The sequence below is a fragment of the Camelina sativa genome, chromosome 16 (assembly GCF_030686135.1).
Source record: "Camelina sativa cultivar CO46 ecotype springtype chromosome 16, ASM3068613v1".
Taxonomy (NCBI): domain Eukaryota; kingdom Viridiplantae; phylum Streptophyta; class Magnoliopsida; order Brassicales; family Brassicaceae; genus Camelina; species Camelina sativa.
The window spans coordinates 18,611,727-18,632,145 of record NC_141895.1 but is presented as its reverse complement, the minus strand read 5'-3'; the positions used below and the strand labels follow the sequence as shown (position 1 = coordinate 18,632,145).

Sequence of the window (20,419 nt, the reverse complement as noted above, 5' to 3'; positions counted from 1 at the left end):
AGCCATTAACAAAATTTTGACATATGTCAAGTTATCAATCTCAGATTTTGACATATGTAAATATTTAATAGGAAGAATTAAAATAGAAAAAAAATCTCGTTGGAGAATATAAAAAAATAGAAAAAATTAAGGAAAATATAGTTTTAATTATTAATTCTAAATTTTGTACTCACTTCTATATAATCAAAGATCGCCTCATATTTATATAATTTATTCAAAAACATTGCTTTCAACTTTGTTTAATTGGAAATATATTTAAATGGAAAGGTAAATTTTTCTTATTTTCTTAAACCAAAATTTGAGCCATATTGAATACTGAATATTGAATATTTTCTTATTTTTTTGACACATATTGAATATTATTTACTTATTTTTAATTTTAAGTGATTAATTATAAAAAAATAGAAAAAAATTAAGGAAAATATACTTTTAATTATTAATTCTAAATTTTGTATTCACTTCTATATAATCAAAGATCGCCTCATATTTAAATAATTTATTCAAAAACATTGCTTTCAACTTTGTTTAATTGGGAATATATTTTAATGGAAAGGTAAATTTTTCTTATTTTCTTAAACTAAAATTTTCTACTACTTTCTCATTTTTCGGTTGGGAATAGTTTAGCTTAATATGTTGACAAAAAAAAAGAGATTAATATATGAGTCTTATTTTTCTAATACTGTATTTTAAATATTATTGTAGTATTTTTAGATTGTTATAATTTATATTTGAATCTTTGAATGATTTGGGATTCATATATTACCATGTTTATAATTTTCTATTATTTCTTTAATTATGCCAAATTAATTTTCTTTCAATTTCTCAACCTTGATTGGTTCGTCATAAACCTTTTTTTTTTTTGCAAACATAATTGTTACCATTATTCATTCAATCCCAAAAGGGACATAACGAATAGAATCTCATCAACCTAATGAATTGATAAAATAAGCTAATTAAGCACAAGCGTACAACAAACATAGATAAATAGATTGGAAAAAATAAATCGTTTTTGATAGATCTATAGGAGCTCAAAGACTCTGACACTCTGGTTTGCGGAAATGTTTAAAATAATTGATTTAGCCATATACGTCACTAAAATGCACTTATTTTTTCAGTCAAAGGTCCTGAGAGAACTTCATGATGGGTGACCTTTGTGGAAGTGATTGTCGAAATTGTGCGGGGGAGGACAAAAGACAAGAAAATATCATTTGTTGATTTGTAAGGTCGATAATCAAGTTTTTAAAGACTCCCAGACGTAACAAACCGGCCATCGAATATGGGTTGGTCCACAAGCCGAGAATAGATGTAGGGCCCACTTGGGAAGGTGGGCCCATGGAATGAGAGTAGGCATGAGCTCAGTAAACAATGTGGTGGTTGAAGCATTACAGAGACAGAGGCTACATCATGGTGTGTCAAAGACACTTCCACGAATACATTGAGAAATTTAGCATTAGTTACTATCAAAAAATTTTGTGACGATTGAAAAAGGTTTTGACGTTTATTGGTCGTCGAAACAAGCTATTTTGAGATAGCAAAAAGACGTGAACATTTTTTCTCCACAAAGGATGAAGGCAGAGCCGAGTTTCTCTCTATGGTGGAGAAGGTTGTACACAAGGTTATCTACCCAAAAAAGGAAGGTGGAGGAGGTTGGACGCAAGGTTATCTCTCCAAGGGAGGAAGGCGGAGCCAAGGTTCTCTCCATGATGGAGGAAGTTGGACGCAATGTTCTCTCCATGAGGGATGAGGGCGGAGCCGAGGTTTTTTCCATCGCGGTCATACATTATTGTGATGATACATCATTGATTAGGATATTATGTTATCTATAAACATATTAAGCCAACTATTTTACTTTCACTTTGGCATAGTTACTATCACGAATACATTGGGAAATTTAATATTAGTTACTATCAAAAGATTTTTTGTGACGTTAGAAAATTGTTTTTACTTTCATTGGTTGTCGGAATAAGCCATTTTGAGATAGCAAAAAGACGTGAACATATTTTCTCCACATAGGAGGAGGGCAGAGCCGAGGTTCTCCCTATGGTAGAGAAGGTTGGACACAAAGTTATCTCCACAAGGGAGGAAGGTGGAGGAGATTGAACGCAAGGTTATCTCTCCAAGGGAGAAAGGCGGAGCCAAAATTCTCTCCATAGTGGAGAAGGTTGGACGCAAGGTTCTCTCCATAAGGGATGAAGGCGGAGCCGATGTTTTCTCCATGGTGGTCATACATTATTATGATGATACATCATTGATTAGTATATTATGTAATATATTTTTTATTCAAAATGTTTTTTGAGCCAACTATTTTAGTAATTAAAAAATTATGGAGAAGTGAAAGTACTATATTTGGCTTAATGTGTATATATAGAAAATATCGAGATGGTGATAAAAAATATTTTTGTAAAAAAATATACTTTTAATATTAACATACATAAAATATTTGTAAGTGGATATAAATCAGTATATTATAACAAAAATAAAAAATTTATATAACATACAACAAATTTTAATAAATTTAATTTCATTTATAAAACTTTAAACCCGCACATCGAGCGGGTCTTCATCTAGTAGATATTTAAGTTTTGGTGACTAATAATTATCTTTCTTTCATATGGATGCAACAAGTTGCAGTTGTTTAACTGGGCAGATCAAATTGTTTTAGTTACCTGATTGTATGGAAATTTCTATTGACATCACTTCTACAATCCTCTCAAGACCTCTAACACGATTCTCCAAACTTATCATGCCATCATGTGAACTACCCATGAAATCCTGCAATGATAAAGGAGTTAACCTTTTACGAATGAAACTGCTTTAAAGCAAATCACTATATTGATTTGAAATCGAAACAGAACCTACAACAGATTCATTATGTGGATTTGTTGTCTCTCCAAGTGCAATAACTGTCTCTGTAAAGGTGGCCAATTCCCTCTGTTTTCAGATGCCTTTGCCTAGATTAATTCAGTTTGATCTCCATCAAATGCCCTAAATCGTGATTCACCTCTTTCACCAACCCATTTTTCTCTTGCAAAGTCTCCAATGTCAACTAACAATGTTGCAGGTAAGGATCACCATTTGCTCTCATCTGATTCAAACACATCAATAAGCAAATTCAAAACAAAAATTATTTGACAAGTTTGTGAGATTAAGTTTTTTTTACACACACACACATGTCCTCTATGAGCTTTCTCAGCTTCGTTAAAAGCTTTGACCACAGATTCATCTTAGTACAGAGCAATCACACAAATTCATCGTAAAAAGCTTTGACCACATATTCATCTATCTTTCCGATCAAGTACAAAACACAAAAGAATCATATCGGCACTACTACTCATCGAAAATACAACTCAACTATGTGGCTATGTGCCCAACTTCTTACACACTCACACACACAAACAAAATATCAATTTGCAAGATTTGAAAAAAAAATTACTTGTATAATATATAAAAAAAAATCTCTCCTTGTGATATATAACTACAACTATAAAACATAGCAATCACAATTACAAACTACACATCACAATAATTGAATCCCAAATCAGAAGATCCCTAAAACAAAGCTCTCTTTCACCAAATCAATAGATGAGAAGAAGAACCTTATCTCGCCGATTCGTTAGCCGGTGGACCTTGCCGTCCTCTTTAGGCCTTCAGAAGAAACCTCCCTCGTCGTTTGTCGTTAGAACCGAAGCGTTAACTTTGGGTTATGCCGATTTATAATGCCATCGCCTCCGGTGACCATCAACCCTCCATATTTAGCCTGAAAAATCAACGGATTCGATGTGAATCGATTGAATTTCCAGATTTTCTGACGAATCGCCTCTTCCATCGCTGTTTCGAACGAGAGAGAAGAGAGAGAGTCGGGAAGAATGAAAGAAAAATAGAGAAAAAAAAAATCTTTTATATTTATGCATCTACCAATGGGGATACGCCACGTCGCGTTACTCAGATGGTTGCTCAATTCCTTCCCAAAGCAACGATACTCTCATTTTTGAACTCGGAAATGAGTTTTTAATTGGAATTTTGAACCCAATTGTGAGAGTAACCCAAAGAGTACTCCCCAGTGGAGAAGCTCTTAGACCATCTTCACTTATGAACAACTCATTCAAATTGCTTAAAATTAAATATTAAATATTAAATATTTTATTAATAAAAGAATATTTAGCCAATAAGAAAGAGAGAAAAGATGCTCAATCAATTCTTAAAATGCTTCCAGAAGAAATCGTTTCTTTAGTTTCCTTTTCCTCAATTATGTATTTTTAATTTTTTTAATTAAAAGCAACTCTCTCCAAAACATCACTGGAGATGATCTTAGCTGTTTGGTCAATGTCCCATATTGAATCAGTTGATACTCTCCAATTTTGGTTTCCACCAGTCAATATGATCGATCAGTGAAACAAAAGCAAATCTAAGTACTTGGTGCATTATAAATTCTATACACATATCATTGATTCATTGGCAAATACGTCTAGTTCCAATCCTCTATACCTACTTACAAGTATTCTTGTATTTGTTTTTGTTTTTCTTAGTCCACAATATCTATCTACTTTTCTTAGTGACACTAAATAAGTTTCCAGAATAATACATAAATTCATTCTTTCTTCAAATCTTCATTGAGTCTTCACTCTTAAGTAATACATGGTCTACTTACATGCAATATTCCAAACAAGAAAATTATTAAGGAGAAAGAGACAAGAGTAACTTAATGAGATGTAGTAACCATAAGCCTTTTTAACTTGGTCAACTAGTTGGCCATCTATTTTCTGGCAATCTCATGGATTACAAAAATGGTTTATGTATTTATTTTAATTTTTGGTCAAACAATTGCACCTAACTGGTTTAACATTAATGGGTATTCTAAAATATTATTGTCAAAAACTTTTAGTGTGTGTAGTGTCTTTTTCTAGAGGTATCACTTTTGTAAACATAAATTAATACTATCGTAACAACTACTATTATATCATCACTTTCATATAACACTAACATTCCAGAGTTTTCTTTCACAGTTTTAAAAGCAATCAGGTGTAACTAAAATGTAAAACTAAAGCCTATATCTTGTTCTTTGTCCAAAAAAAAAGAAAAAAAAGCCTATATCTTGTTAAATGCTTGAAGAGAGAGTTGTTTGCGTGAAAATGTGAACCACACGAATAAAAGAGACGTGACTTCCAAAATCAAAGAACTGTTCAATCCAAAGCGGTCAAAGTCTCTCGCACATAGACTGTTTTCATTTGCCTAATGTATTTAGATCAACACGTTTCTGTCTCCATACGAATAAAATAAAAGTCTACAAAGAGTGATGTATTAAAACTTCATAACCACATAAAAGTAATAGTGCCTTTTATTGAAAAGTTTCTAATATATAAGTTAATCCAGTTGACCTTATGAAACACATTTGTAAATTAGATGTTGGCTAAAGTTTGATTGTTCGGCGCATTTAATTGACATCAAAATGAGTTTAGCAAAATAAAAACTCACCCAACTGGGTTAATCGAACAACCACCGTAGGTATAGTTTTGATTGATCGACTGCGGCATAAGATTTTTGTCCGAAAGAACCGTTTTGCTATGATACCTCTCTTGTGACATTATCTCTACCAAGAACATTCCACTTATGATGATAAAATTAGGGCATGTCATTCCATCATTGATATTGTGATCTATTAACTCCGATTTGAGAATATCAGTACATTGACAAGATTTTATTACATAAAGTTCGACAAATATTTTAATAAAAAGTTAAGTATAACTAAATGATATTGATACATCCTCCTACCAAGTCAGAACTGAAAAAAATTAAACTTAATTATCTTTGTTGACTATACAACACCTAAATAAAGCTATGAATTTTTTTTTCATAACTAATACACATTTGTCACACTTTCCTCTCATAATATCTCTAAAACATCTATTTTCATTTAAAAAGTTTATTATTAAATTTATAAATTAACACATGCAATAAACTAAATAATTAGTATCTTCTGTTAAATTTATAAATTAACACATGAGTTTATCTTTTAAAATTTTTATTGTATTTGTACTACTTTTGTTTTTTTCCTCTCTTTGTGGTTACTGACTTTATGTCTTATTCTAATCTCATCACATCAAAACTCGCAACCGGCCACATTGGCTAGTGGCAACGCATAGAGCCAGAGAACAAGTGAACTAGAAACCGACCAAAACACACACGAATCTTGAGGCTGATGTTTAATCATTCATTCAATCGAACTTAGAAATTTTTAAGATAAAAAATTCCAAGAGGAAAAGCAAACAGACAAAGTTATTTACAAAATGTTGCAATCGTCGTTTCTCGTTTTACACTTTTGCATTTGAATCTTTCAAACTTTTTAAGACAAAACCGTCCCACCACTTTAAATCTTATTTTAATCGCATCCTTCTCGTCAACCGAATCCATCAGCCCGAGATAATGACGTCCGCGTCCCACCATGTCTCAGCCTCACACTCCGTCAACACGCCGTTAAACTTCCTCAAATCTCCGACGGCGATTTCTCCGCTTACATCATCCCTGACGTACACTTTCTCCACTCCGCCGGCGTCAACCCCGATAATATTCCCTAGCAACCTCCCCGGCTGCCTCCACTCCGCAAGCAACGCCGGCATCTTAAAACCGGCGCGTGGATCACACGCCTTCACTTTAACGGCGTCGACACCGTTCTTCTCCGCCGCAAGAAAAACTTGCGACGATGTGAAGCTACAATTCTTGAGAAACGTAGCCACAACATTCTCGTGATCATCATCATCATCATCATCACCACCGTCGATATCTAAATGATCCCAAAGCTTCACAACACCACTCGAACCAATCCCACCAAGATCAGGCCACGAGAACAAATCTCCAAAACTACCACTACACCTCTGCCGCATCCACGTGCGTTCACCGCCATCATCGTCGTTATAATAATCAGATCCTCTCACTCGGAAACCTCCGTTGACCCGGCTAAAGATCGAGTCAACATCCTCATCTTCTTCGTCATCTTCATCCTCTTCCTCTTCTTCATCATCATCCGAGGACGCCGTAGACGAACAAGAAACATCGGAATCGCTATCGTAATCATCAAAAAGCGTTGGTGAAGAGACAGAGACATCTATATTTTTTCGTAACCTAACAACTAAACTGTTGAGTTTACTAACAAAGTTGGTGAAATAAGCTAGAAACGCTATAATCAAAGCTCCCCATTTCCAAAACCCGTAAGCTTGGTGTAGCTTTCCGATTCCGGAAACAGCAACAGATCGAGAAAGAAACGAAGGATCGTTAATCGAGTTTATACCAACTTCGAAATCTCTTATTCTATTAATCACCGGCACCTCCATTATAGGGTTGTGTTTTTTTTTTTTGGTTACAAGAGATAAAGAAAAATAAAAATAGAGTTTTGCGAGAGAGAGAGAGAGAAAGAGAAGAGAGAGATTAGGATGCAGAGGCTTTGCTTAAAGCCTTTAAAAAGACCAAAGTGAAGAGTTAAACTACAGACGTGTCGGAGATCTAGTGGGTGAAGATGAGAGTTTTATGGCAACACGTAGGATAAAAAAGAGAGATAAGATTACAAATGAGTCAGCTTTCTGACAGATGTATTCTCTGTGTCTGTAACTATCTCACGACCACAATAAATAAATTGTTTTTTTTTTTGTTAAAGTAAAATAGTAAATAATTGTTTATTTTTTTTGTTTTGTTTTGGGTGTTATTAATTTATTATCATCAATTCATCGTAAATATTTGTGAGTGGTTTGAACCACCTACCACAATATTTTGTTCACAATTATTGAAATATGGTTTGGATTTGAGGCGTCCATAATAATTTTTTTGGTGGTTACTTTGTGAAGCGGATCATTGATGAGAAAAAGATTGTTTTTTTGCTGTTTTTGTTTTTGTTTTTGTTTTTGTTTAAGAATAATACAATATATATAGACAACTCATAGCCAGTTTACAATCAATTTGACAACTCATAATATACAAATTTTTCTAGATTCACATTTATTTTCTTATTATTTAAAGGGGATTTTATAATAAGTTCATGAATTTTTTTTTTACATATATACTTCAAAAAAGCTTTGGAAATGAAGGATTTTTGACTATGATTTATATAATTAATTTTCTCTTTCAATTTTGGTCAAATTTACATATTTGGATGTGAGTTTTGGGACAGACAAGTATAATTTTTTGGAAAAAATAGTTTGTGTATTCATGAATGAATTCTTAAATAACACAGAAAAGGCAAAGGTGCTAGAAGAAACTCATTTGTGAGTTGTGACAATTTGCAATGTTAGGAACAACGACATGTTCGCCACAGACTTGGTGCCACGTGTTGTAGACTCCTGAATGAACAAGAAAAAAAAAGAACAATAAATGCGTTAATAGGCTATAGATTCCCACCAGAATTACCTTGGAGTTAGATTTGGTCTAAATCACAATAAACGTTTTTCTGGTTAGATGCACGCCACGATTACGTCTATGACAAGGCACAATCAGATTGAATCTTACTAAGAAAGAGGCTTATCAATCCGGTTACGTTTCTGATTTTTACTCAAAAAACAACTTGTGTGTTCTACAATAGTCTTCAAAGCAAATCTAACTTGTTTAGTTTTCTTGGTGAAAATTTGGCTTTTCTCGGATTGTGTAAGATTTTAGTGCAGTATGTATTTTGAACCTTAAGAAGTATCATTTCATCAACTATTTAACAATGATTATGTATTGTATATGCGAAAAGTTAAATTGAAAATCCAAAACCAGATTTGTTTTTAAATAGAAAACAATGCTAAAACAACACTTACTTAATTCGACCATTAATGAGTAATATCTTAAGTAGTACTTAGTAGATTGTTTTCAAACAAAAAATCATGTTAATACATATTGCCAAAGATTAAACTGTGTTTAAGATTTACTTTATATTTATTGGAAGAAAAAAAAAATCTCCTACAAAATGATGATGATGTTATCACAATGATGTGCTGATGGTGATTGTGATTATCATGCATAAAAAAGGAAAAGTTAAGTTAGGAAGTATGTTGGACAGTGAAAGAAAGTGCAAGTAAGTAGTCACCTATTAGAATAGTTATCTATTAGAATATGTAAAATGATTATATGATTTGGATAGGAACAGTCGAATAGATTAATGAACGAATGGTTTTAATGAAGGCTGATTTGACAACCTGGAAAAGTTTAAGATTTGGGCCAATCAGGTTCAAAAGGAGGCTTTAACTTCAACGATCCAATTTGTAGCCCAAAAATTGACTCCCCCAACCAAACGTAAACAAACACATGTCATCAATGGTCTGAAAAATAGCCTATACAAAGTATACTGTTCGAAAAGCCCAACTCGAACTAAGCATGGCCTATATCAACAATTCAACACTAAGGGCGCTTTGTATATGGATGGTTGCATCAGATATTAAGCTAAGCTAATCATCTAAGTTTTTTTTTTTTTTAATTTAATATAACTATTCATCTCAAAAGCCTAGTGAACTCCAACAGCTCATCAAATAGTATATCTTATCAAGACTGTGAGCTTCTTCTAATGGAACGTAAATCCTTGTTTCGTCACTGATTCTATATGCCTAGTTGTAATTATGGTTGTATTTACAACTTCTTGAACGTCTTTCACAGCCTCACATTTTAACAAATCCTGAAAAAAGTCGTCTATCATCGAGAATATGCACTTATACCAAAATGAAAGAAAAGAACTGGATGCGGCAAGATAAATTTAAAACAAATAGACACTCAAGTTTGTTAAGTTCATTATCAACAAATCCAGTAGAACAAATCAGCAAACAAGTAACTTAAGCACACTCCTTTAATCAAACATATATACTTCTCTTGATTTACCACTTCGTTTATAGAATCTTCAAAGCCAACCTTGGAGAGAACACCGCAGCACCGACACACAACAACGATAACACAAAAACAGAAAGACAACGATCCCAATAAGGTCAAACACGATTATAATCAGCTGCACAAACAAACTATCCACGACCAAGTACAACATTGCTATTCTCTTAATATTTTGGGTGTCTGTTTCATCAACATCTTTTTTTTTTTTTGTATACTCCACAACATCATTAACATTATCTTCTTTTAGTGGACATATATCACCACAAGAAACAAACCCTTAAAATCATAATCTGTTTTTTTTAGCAGAAATGCATTTATTGTTATATAGAATATTTTTTTTCTTTTTATTTTCTTCTTATAAGACTTGTTGTCACCACTCACCAATATTCCAAAGTTTCTGTTACAATAATAATTCATTCTTTTCTTGACCATCAAATCTCCAAAATTCCCATTTTCCTCAAACTTACCTTTTTTCCCTTCAAATCTCCACTAAGACTAACAGTACTGTCTCATTCTAAACACAGTAATGTACACGACAAGAATTCTAATAAAAATCTATGACCAAAAAAACACCTGTCTCTCATCAACTCTCACACTATTGCTTTCTCATTAAAAAAAAAGGGGTAAAAATAAAAACCAATAGCAAATGATTCTTCCATCTATGCACAATCACATTGATGAAAAAAAAAAGTAAAACAGCAAAAACAACATGAGAAAAAGCAAAAGGAATCGAATAAACAAACACTTTATCATTTTCAAACTCTCATGAAGGATTTGATGAGAATAAAGACACATAATGTGTTAGAGGAAAAATTATATTAGAATTTCATAATTATAATGTTATATGTTTTCTTATATACACAAGAGATTTCATAAACTAAGATAATGTAAATATAAATAATACATTTAAATAAATGTAAATATTCCTAAACTATATATTCTAGATTCTTCTCAATCTTCATAATTTACATATTTTTTGGTTTGTCATCTCGACCTTCGATCTCGATCAATCTCTGGTTCTCCATATGCCAATATCTCATCAATAATGACACAATTTAGAATTTTAATTGGAAACTACGTCCTGACGGTCCACAAAAATTCCAATTCAAAGCACACACTTTCGAGACAAAGACTTGCTTCAAAAGAATCAAAAGGATAAAGTTTTTTCTTTTATTAGTGTTGCCAAGTTTTTGGATTCTTTTATTTATATGAACCTCACTTGAAAGCAAAGTTTCCACCACATTTCCAAATCCCATGGCTACGTTGCAAAGATTCAAGTTCTTGGGGACACAGTGCGGAGTGGCGGCACAAAGCCCTACACGAAGCCCGAGTCCGAGGACAAGTCCTTTGGTACAGCTTCGACGTAAGAAGACAACCTTAAAGATTCTTTTGAGCCTTGCGTCACCGAGCCGCCGAGAGCAGCAGCCGTTGATTCATCATAACCACAAGGATGTAGCTGGACGCAAACTTAAAGACCTATTCGTTTCTTCGTCTTCTGGAGAGAAAGAAGAAGAAGACGAAGAAGTGGAGTTAGAGGAGAGACGGAAAGGGAAAACAAAAGAAGAAGTTCTTGCAGCCATGGCAGCTAGATTGAATGCAGCTGCTAGTTTACAATGTGAGTCCACTGACACAACACCTGCTTGGTTCGGATTCAGCAAGCGGCTTCTTCAGAGAGCTTGGCGACCAAAGCTTGGTACTATTCCTGAGTAATGTAACAAAATTTCTTCTCTTTTTCTTATGTGACTCTGGAAACCATTAGTTTCCTATATGACTGAATAGATTTGTTTCTTCTCTATCTTTATGTTTGTATTCCTAAAAAGGAGAATTAGGATTTCACATTTTCTCATCATCAAGAAAGAGAAAGGTTAAGCCTTTGTTATCTATATATGCTTCCAGATGGGATGGTGAACTAGTGATTTTACTAATTTGAGTTTCTCAAACCCAAGTATAGTCAGTAGGTGCTAGTGGCAAAGCCTCTACGTTTCTTTATTGTCCTTGGTCTTGAAACATGGATCTAACAACCTGAAATGTTTACGTAAGAGCATTGTGTAATTGATGATCAAGAAGTCAGATGGAAAAAGCAGGGGAAACAGAGGAAGGGAAGTGATTTTGTGCGTGTTTGTCGATACAGAGGCTTAAGAGAATGAAGAGGGCACCAAAACATTCCCGGGACTTATCTTGTCCAGACTTGTATTGCGTGAGAACTGAAGTGAGATCATGAAACAAATAAGACCATGGAGAGATCATTGCTTACAAAACTTACTATTGATCTTGTCATGACATTTGACAACCCAAAGTGGATCTTAAATGCAATAGATGTGTGGTCCTGTGGAAGCTCCAGCACCATGTTCATAAGTAACCTTTTCTCGTCTTCCTGGACATTGACCCTTCTCTGTACAAGGCTTAAAGCCAAAGGTAAGTTTTTTTTTATAATTCTGGTCTCTAGCGTAAGATTTTTATAGGCGTTTGAACAAGAAAAAACACCTGATCACTTGTTTCTGACGTAGACGAAAGACTCCTTTTTCGTTTGCGATGACGACGAGGATCACATCACACATGACACATCCCAAGAAGAATGTGTAACAACTAACTAACAAATCTCACCGCTCCTAAAGTTTTGTTGTAAGCGACAAATTTTACACTAGTCCTTTAAAACTGTGCCCAATGACGTAAGAACGTTGTCGTTTAACTGAATTAAACAATACAAATACTAAAAACAGAAACTTATAAAGATTGCTTGTTTTTAAGGGTTAAGATTATTACTATTATTACTTTTCTTTTGCCAATTTTATTTTCTTATTAATTTAGAAACTAAAATTTATAATTATACTATAGTCGATATTTTGTTCAAACTACAAGTATGCTTTTGATGCAAAACCCCATAATTATTACTGGCGAGTCGCGAATAATTCGTTTAAGCACTCCAAAATATTTTCGATTCATATCAACTGCAAATAAATTGTGTAAACGGATTTCGTGGATTCAATTTATTCAAACTTCCTATATTATCTTTCATCTACATGGTACAAAAATATCTTGTTGATATATCAGAACAAAAAGAAAAAAAAAACAGTTGCCTCTTGAACTTTTATCATGTTTTTACATTATTGATTCATAATATTAAGTATTGGCAAAAACGAATAAGATAAAATACATAAATCCTACATTGTAAACAAACTTTGTACCAAAAAGATTAGGGAGCAGCAACCAAATATGGATTAGTTTAAAATGGGAAAAAAACTTAAAAAATGAATTGCTAATAAGAATCTATGTCACACCAATCATAGCCGAATGTGGGGTTTTTCTAATGACAGCTTGCTTTCTCACATTTGGTCAAGCGTTAACCATTTTCTCACCGGCACAAGTACTTAAACAAACATATCATGTTTTTTTTGGGATAATAGGAAAAACATACGTTTCTAAAACTTAATTGTGAAAACAACACATTCACTATTTACAATTAGATAAATCCACACAAAATATTGTTGCACAATTTTGATCTCCCTTGATTGCCATTTCAAAAACTACCAAATTACTAATTATGTCATTGTACAATTATTCATCCCATTCTTTTTTTTTACTTTTTTTTTTTTATTTTTTATTCTATACTACCCTTCAATTCTTATAACTAAAATATATATCAATGTAAATTTGTTTTTCCAAAAATTCCAGAAACATAAAAATCTACATTTTTGCCTTTATAATTTGATATGCATTTTGTTTGATGATTTTAAATATATTTAATACAAATTTTGTATCCGTACACCTTATTAAGAGTATAAATGTCTGTACACATTATTAAGTGTATATATGTCTGTATACATTTAGGGCTGGGCAAAATAACCGATAACCAAATAACCGACCGAAACCGAACCAAAAAAAAACTAAACCGAACCGAACCAAAATTCTTCAAATACCCGAATGGTTAGTAAAAATCTATATCCAAACTAACCGAAACCGAACCGAACCGAACCGACAATTAAATGGTTAACCGAAATATCCGAAAACCTAGAAGATATCAAATATTATATACTTAATATTATGCAAACTATAAAATAAACTTAAAATATAAATTATTTCTAGATTCAAAATAATTAAATATTTTAAATAATCAATATATATATAAATGTTATTATTTTGAATTTACAAAGTTAAATACTATTTTGTAAAATTGAATCAATATTTTTCCCTTTTTTGTATTTTTGTTATAGTATATTTGGTTAATTTTGGTTATATTCGGTTAGTTTTGGTTATATTTGGTTTATTTGGTTAATGTTAATATAATTTATGTTAGTTATGGTTATTTATTTAAATAACCAAACCGAAACCGAACCGAAAGAAACCGAACTGAACCAAACCGAAATTTCAAAAATATCCAAATGGTTACTATATTACTATATCCAAAATAACCGAAACCGAATACAACCGAACCGAAACCGAATGGTTAACCGAATGCCCAGACCTATATACATTACATTATCAAGTATACAGATATAGTTTGTTTAATTTGTACATTTAATAATGTGTACAGACATCTGTACACTTAATAAAGTGTATAAACATTTGTACACTTAAAATAGTATATAGATAATATAATATATTTAAAAAATATTAAACAAAATTCATATCAAATTATAAAGAAAAAAATCTAGATCTTTTTATATTTAAGAAGTTTTCTAAAAAATTTATATTAAAAATTATTTGAAAAATAAAAAAAAAAGGAAAAAAGTAAATAAAAAATAAATAATTTTTTTCCTCTCACACACACTAATACAGCAGCCTTATTTTGTAATTTTAACCAAATTACTCATATCCGACATTACTCATATCCGACATTACTTCTTTCTCTCACTGTAGAGCTATTACACAAAAAGTATTTTGTACTAATATGCCAATTTTGAATAGTTCCTGTACTATTTATCCTATTAATTTCCAAAACGTACTAAATCGCAAACACACCCTTTTTTTTTTTTTTTGTTCCTCTCTTAATCTAATCCAATTTTGTTCTTGTAAAAAAAAACCAAACTTGGTTTCCTGTTTGGTACAAAGGAAGATGTTGAGAAACCGCCTTGTGTTCTTCTTCTCCTCTGCTTCTACTCCTACTACTACTCATTAAAGTCGCAATCTTTTTGCTCTGGATTCTTGTTTGCAACCTTACCTATAATTCTGGGTATTTTCTTATTTATTCAGATTCTCCTTAAAGTTCTCCTTTTTCTTGTCCTTAGAAAAATACAATCTTTTTTCTTTTTTTTCTTTTCTCTTTCCTTGTGGATTTGGATGATTGGTTTTGATTTTACAGTTCATTTCTAGTCACCATTACGCGTTTCTTTCTTCTTCCGTGTCGACCTTTACTTCTGACTTTGTGGTTTCTTTAATACATTCTTCTTCCCTTCTCTTTTCCCTTTTCTGTGTGTTTGCCTCAATTCAGATCTGTACTTGTTGCTGTCGAAACAGAGAAGAGGGGAGGAAGAAGAAGCACTAAGTTAGTTTCTCTTTTCCTAGGAGTATTTAAACAAAAAAAGCTACTTCCTTTTTACTCATTGATTCAGATTTACTCTTCTTCAATGTTATTTGCAGGTAAAGTTTGTATCTTGAAGTGAAATTGGATTGCTTGGCTACAAATTCATGACTTCTTGGGTCAGAAAGATAGTGTTTAGTAAAGGGTTATAAGACTTTGAGAGCGTGAAGGGTCTTGTGATGGCGTCTAGAGAAGGAAAGAGACGTAATCATAATCATCATCATGATAATGATGAGAAGCTTGTGCCTCTTGCTGCTTTGATTAGTAGAGAGACGAAGGCTGCTAAGATGGAGAAACCGTTTGTGAGATTTGGTCAGGCTGCTCAATCTAGGAAAGGAGAAGATTATGTCTTGATCAAGACTGATAGTCTTCGTGTTCCTTCCAATTCTACAACTGCTTTCTCTGTCTTTGCGGTATTATACCTTTGGATACAGTTATCTTAATGGCTTACTTCTATATGCAAGACATGTTAATGTTACTTCTTTTTGCAATTAGACTTCTGATTTGAGTAATTCTTGAGTGTTAGGAATGTTCACCTAGATGACTTTGTTATGCTACTGATGCATCTACCTTGTTCATTACGTTTTGTTTATGTATTTGACTGTCTTATAGTTTTGTGTTTTTGCACTGTTAGGTGTTTGATGGGCACAATGGAAAAGCTGCAGCGGTTTTTACAAGGGAGAATCTATTGGACCATGTTATTAGTGCTCTTCCTAGTGGGCTTAGCCGTGATGAGTGGCTTCATGCTTTACCCCGTGCATTAGTTTCTGGATTCGTGAAGACTGATAAGGAGTTTCAGAGCAGAGGTATGTTTCCTCTAGAAATCATCACTTGCACGTTTGATTTATCTTTACTTGTGGCTGATGTGTAGTCTGTTCCTCTCTTTGATGTTAGGAGAAACTTCTGGAACAACAGCTACATTTGTGATAGTAGATGGATGGACTGTGACTGTTGCATGTGTTGGGGACTCTCGTTGCATCTTAGATACTAAGGGTGGTTCAGTTTCCAACCTTACTGTGGATCACAGGCTTGAAGATAATACAGAAGAGTATGTACCTGAAATGAGGAATCTTTCTAAGTTTGTGTGTTTAGGGATCGTAAAGTACAATCTAAAATCTAAACCCTTTTTGTCATGATTCAGGAGGGAACGTGTTACTGCTAGTGGTGGAGAAGTTGGCAGGCTAAGCATTGTTGGAGGCGTTGAGGTGTGTTGTGTTCTGTTTTCCCATTAAGTGGCTTACGTTTTGAGTTGTGAGCCTTGAAAAAAAAAACTATTGAATTCTACAGATTGGTCCTCTACGGTGTTGGCCTGGGGGTCTTTGCCTTTCAAGGTCTATTGGAGATATGGACGTTGGGGAGTTCATAGTTCCAGTTCCCTTTGTAAAGCAAGTGAAGGTATATTTATATATATCTTTGATGTTTCCTTTACAAATTTGTTTCGTCATTTACAAACAAACTCTCACACTGTTCTTCACAATTGTTATATGTACATAATACAGCTATCAAACCTTGGCGGAAGGCTTATTATCGCGTCAGATGGCATATGGGACGCTCTCTCCTCAGAAGCAGCTGCTAAAACTTGCCGTGGCTTATCAGCTGAACTTGCTGCTAGACAAGTAGTTAAGGTAATTTGAATATGCTTAACCCAAAATTCAAATTGTGTACCGTTTGCTTGTAAAGAAGTGAACTTAAGAGAGTTGAGGTTTGTTGTTACAGGAAGCATTGAGAAGAAGAGGACTTAAGGATGACACAACATGCGTTGTAGTCGACATAATCCCACCCGAGAACTTCCAAGAACCACCGCCTTCTCCTCCTAAGAGACACAACAACTTCTTTAAATCACTGCTCTTCAGAAAGAAATCAAACTCATCTAACAAACTCGCCAAGAAACTCTCTAGTGTTGGTATCGTGGAAGAGCTCTTCGAAGAAGGCTCTGCAATGCTCGATGAAAGGTCACTCCTTTCTCTTTCTCCCTCTAAAACACTAAAAGTCTTTTGAAGTTTGTTGCGTTTTGCAGACCTATCTAACAGGCTTTTTTATGTTATGTCTTGCAGGTTAGGATCAGGTGATTGTTCTAAGGAATCAACAACAGGAGGAGGGATATTCACGTGTGCGATATGTCAACTAGACTTGGCTCCAAGTGAGGGGATATCAGTCCACGCGGGTTCGATCTTCTCGACAAGTCTAAAACCGTGGCAAGGACCGTTCTTGTGCACAGATTGTCGTGATAAAAAGGATGCAATGGAAGGGAAACGCCCAAGTGGAGTTAAAGTCATCTAAGAATGAACCTCACACACACACACACACAGACTCTCTATTCGTTCATTATAATTCTTTCTTCTTTGGTTCTTTTTTATTACACTCCATTCGAATAATAAAAATTTGAGTAGACCTGATTCTTTTATGGATCTGTTGAATCGGGTTCGTTATGGGATATATAGTGAGTTGGACTTGGATTGATTGGTCTATGTTACAAATCCGACAATCTCCAACAATCGATGCCTTGGTGGAACACATCTGCAATGAATTTCTCGGCACATGGGATCATTATACTATCCAAGCCAGAAAAGAGTATCTTAGCATGAGATGCTGCTCCTTCAAAAGGAAGGATCTTGAAAGAGATTATGAGCGAATGTCAAAGAGATTCTATGCCCTAAATGGGATAGATGACGTCAACCTCAAGCAGGCGTACCTGAATTCACTTCCAGAACCACTTGGAAATGAAACGTCAAAGATATTGTTTCTCAAGAATATGTCTCTCAACCAAGTTTCACTTGGAGAAATATATCAAATTTCTCTGGCAGCCCTTGAAAAGCTATGCAACCACCAAAAGTTTTTCAAACAACTTCAAGAACTAGGAAAGCTTCTAGGAAAAGCATGTGATCGACCATAACTCAATATCAAATGCAGAGACAAGAGATGCCATTGTTCTACAAGTCATGGAAAAGAAAAGAGCTATAGAAGCAAGTGGCAGAAGAAATATCCAAAGCTATCTTCTAGAAAGAAATGGAAATTCTTCAGGAAGAAAACTCAAAGAGGTTTCAAAAAATCAGACAGATGTTACATCTGCAAGAAGAAGGGACATTATGCGAAATAGTGTCCTAACAAGAAGAAGAGAGACAACCTCCTTGGCTACTTGGCACAAGTTGAAGATATTGACGACTCAGATATTGAATCCATCTTTTCCCTTGATGATGAACCAACTGATGATACAGTTCTTTCAATGGGTATGGAATTAGAAGATGAATCTTCAGAAGAGGATACTGGAGATGAAAGCGATATAGAAGACCAATTCATGTTGTTTGACCTCTACACATTCGATTTCTGCAAAGTAGAGCAATCACATCAAGAAGAATTGGTGTATCTAACCCAACCATCTCCAAATGCCAAGATCTACATCTTCCCAAACAAGTATGATAAACCAATACCGGTCATTGCCTATTTTGACACTGGAGCTGCTTCATCCATCATCAAACCAGACCTCCCCCAGCCTCACATTGGAATTCATGTTCAGTCGCTTTCAAAGCAGCCAACGGCCAGATATTTCATATCTCTCTTATCAGCAAGCCAATTTACATCCAACTTTTGCCCGGATACATGATTAAATCCAAAGTATATGGTTCTGAACTCCCTGGAAAGGACTTTATACTTGGATTTGACATCCTTCATAGTCTTCGGAGAGTTTTGTGGCACCCAAAAGGTCTCAAACACAAAAATCAGTTGCTACCTTGGACAACGGTGTCTCATCTATACCCTATGGAGATGCTTAATCCCATAAAGGAAGAAATTGCAAAGACGTCTTGCGCCACATCTCATTCGGAATTTCTCACAAAATGCTCATCTCCTTTATGGAAGAATCCAGATTTCTTCATATCCTTACCCTTCAAGAAGAATGAGGATATCAACCCAACTAAAGCAAGTCACCTAAGAATGAACCCAGATCACTACAATCTTGCACTCGAAGAGATTGACCAACTCCAGAAAGAAGACCTCATTGAGAAGACCACTTCACCTTGGGCATGCGAAGCATTCTACGTCAACAAACGGGCTGAACAGGTGCGAGGAAAACTCATATTAGTCATCAACTATCAACCACTCAACCATTTCCTTGCCGATGACAAGTTTCCTTTGCAAAAGAGAGAAGTGTTATTCCAAAAACTCCTGCAAGCACAAATCTTCTTCAAGTTTGACTTAAAAGCAGGATTTTGGCAGCTTGGAATCAAACCAGAGGACAGACCAAAGACGGGATTTTGTGTACCAGATCGTCATTACCACTGGAAAGTCATGCCTTTTGGACTAAAGGTAGCTCCTTCATTATTCCAAAAAGCTATGATCAAGATATTCGAGCCTATCCTCCCAAATGCGCTGGTGTATATCGACGATATTCTACTATTCTCGTCAGACATAGATTCCCACACTTCATTATTGGCAAAGTTCCACAGTATCGTACAAAAATACGGTATTATGCTATCAGAAAAGAAGATGGTGATCGGAGAAACGGAGATTGATTTTCTGGGAATGCACATATCCAAGGGATAATACTACCTCCAACCTCACATTGCCACCCAACTCAATGAGTTTCCAGATGAACGACTATCTTTCAAGAAAGTCCAACAGTTTCTGGGGATTGTCAATTATATGTCGGATTTCATTCATGGTCTTGCAAAACACAGATCGGTTCTCTCTGCTCAACTCAAGAAAGATGCCCCTCCTTGGAGCCAGAAATGCATAGAAGCAGTAAAAGAATTGAAGAAAATTTCCACAACCTTACCAGCACTAAAAATCCCAGCAAAAGGAAAAAGAATTCTGCAGACAGACGCAAGTGATTGCTATTAGGGAGCAATACTCTTAGAAGAAGACGAGAAGGGGAAAAGACATATATGTGGCTATAAAAGTGGAGTCCTCAAAGATAGCGAAAAACACTATCATTCTACTTACAAGGAGATACTCGTTGTCAAAAGAAAAATAGAAAAATTTGAGTTTCATTTGGTGGGCCAACATTTCCTCATCGAGATGGACATGTCATCCTTTTCAAAAATGATTCAGTTCAAACTCAGGTGGGCA

The 20,419-nt window shown here is 34.3% G+C and overlaps 3 protein-coding genes across 4 annotated transcripts; 2 read left to right on the top strand and 1 right to left on the bottom strand.

The window, feature by feature from the left end:
• Window positions 1–6,187: 6,187 nt before the first annotated feature.
• Window positions 6,188–7,858, bottom strand: LOC147925710 (uncharacterized). The gene has a single exon (XM_087490463.1). The coding sequence runs from the start codon at window positions 7,323–7,325 to the stop codon at window positions 6,408–6,410; it is 918 nt and encodes a 305-aa protein (XP_087346589.1). The 5' UTR covers window positions 7,326–7,858; the 3' UTR covers window positions 6,188–6,407.
• Window positions 7,859–10,985: 3,127 nt separating this feature from the next.
• On the top strand, window positions 10,986–11,720 carry LOC104750660 (uncharacterized). Its single transcript, XM_010472491.3, has one exon. It carries the CDS (start codon window positions 11,092–11,094, stop codon window positions 11,545–11,547), a length of 456 nt encoding a protein of 151 aa, XP_010470793.2. The 5' UTR covers window positions 10,986–11,091; the 3' UTR covers window positions 11,548–11,720.
• Window positions 11,721–14,698: 2,978 nt separating this feature from the next.
• On the top strand, window positions 14,699–17,759 carry LOC104750659 (putative protein phosphatase 2C 15). Of its 2 annotated transcripts, XM_087490779.1 has the most exons (10): window positions 14,750–15,007; window positions 15,266–15,319; window positions 15,415–15,768; window positions 15,990–16,161; window positions 16,250–16,403; window positions 16,497–16,560; window positions 16,643–16,750; window positions 16,855–16,980; window positions 17,072–17,307; window positions 17,410–17,759. In XM_087490779.1, exons 3-10 carry the CDS (start codon window positions 15,535–15,537, stop codon window positions 17,633–17,635), a joined length of 1,320 nt encoding a protein of 439 aa, XP_087346905.1. In that variant the 5' UTR covers window positions 14,750–15,007; window positions 15,266–15,319; window positions 15,415–15,534; the 3' UTR covers window positions 17,636–17,759. The 2 variants fall into 2 exon arrangements, with proteins under 2 accessions (XP_010470792.1, XP_087346905.1); XM_010472490.3 differs by lacking the exon at window positions 15,266–15,319 and having other exon boundaries at window positions 14,699–15,007.
• Window positions 17,760–20,419: the final 2,660 nt, after the last annotated feature.

Excerpts from the sequence above, each read along its gene's own strand:
- LOC104750659 (XM_010472490.3), top strand. The coding sequence starts at position 15,535 with ATGGCGTCTAGAGAAGGAAAGAGACGTAATCATAATCATCATCATGAT. Across the intron at positions 15,769-15,989 it reads CTGCTTTCTCTGTCTTTGCG|GTGTTTGATGGGCACAATGG; the intron begins GTATTATACCTT and ends TTGCACTGTTAG. Across the intron at positions 16,751-16,854 it reads CCTTTGTAAAGCAAGTGAAG|CTATCAAACCTTGGCGGAAG; the intron begins GTATATTTATAT and ends TACATAATACAG.
- LOC104750660 (XM_010472491.3), top strand. The coding sequence starts at position 11,092 with ATGGCTACGTTGCAAAGATTCAAGTTCTTGGGGACACAGTGCGGAGTG.
- LOC147925710 (XM_087490463.1), bottom strand. The coding sequence starts at position 7,325 with ATGGAGGTGCCGGTGATTAATAGAATAAGAGATTTCGAAGTTGGTATA.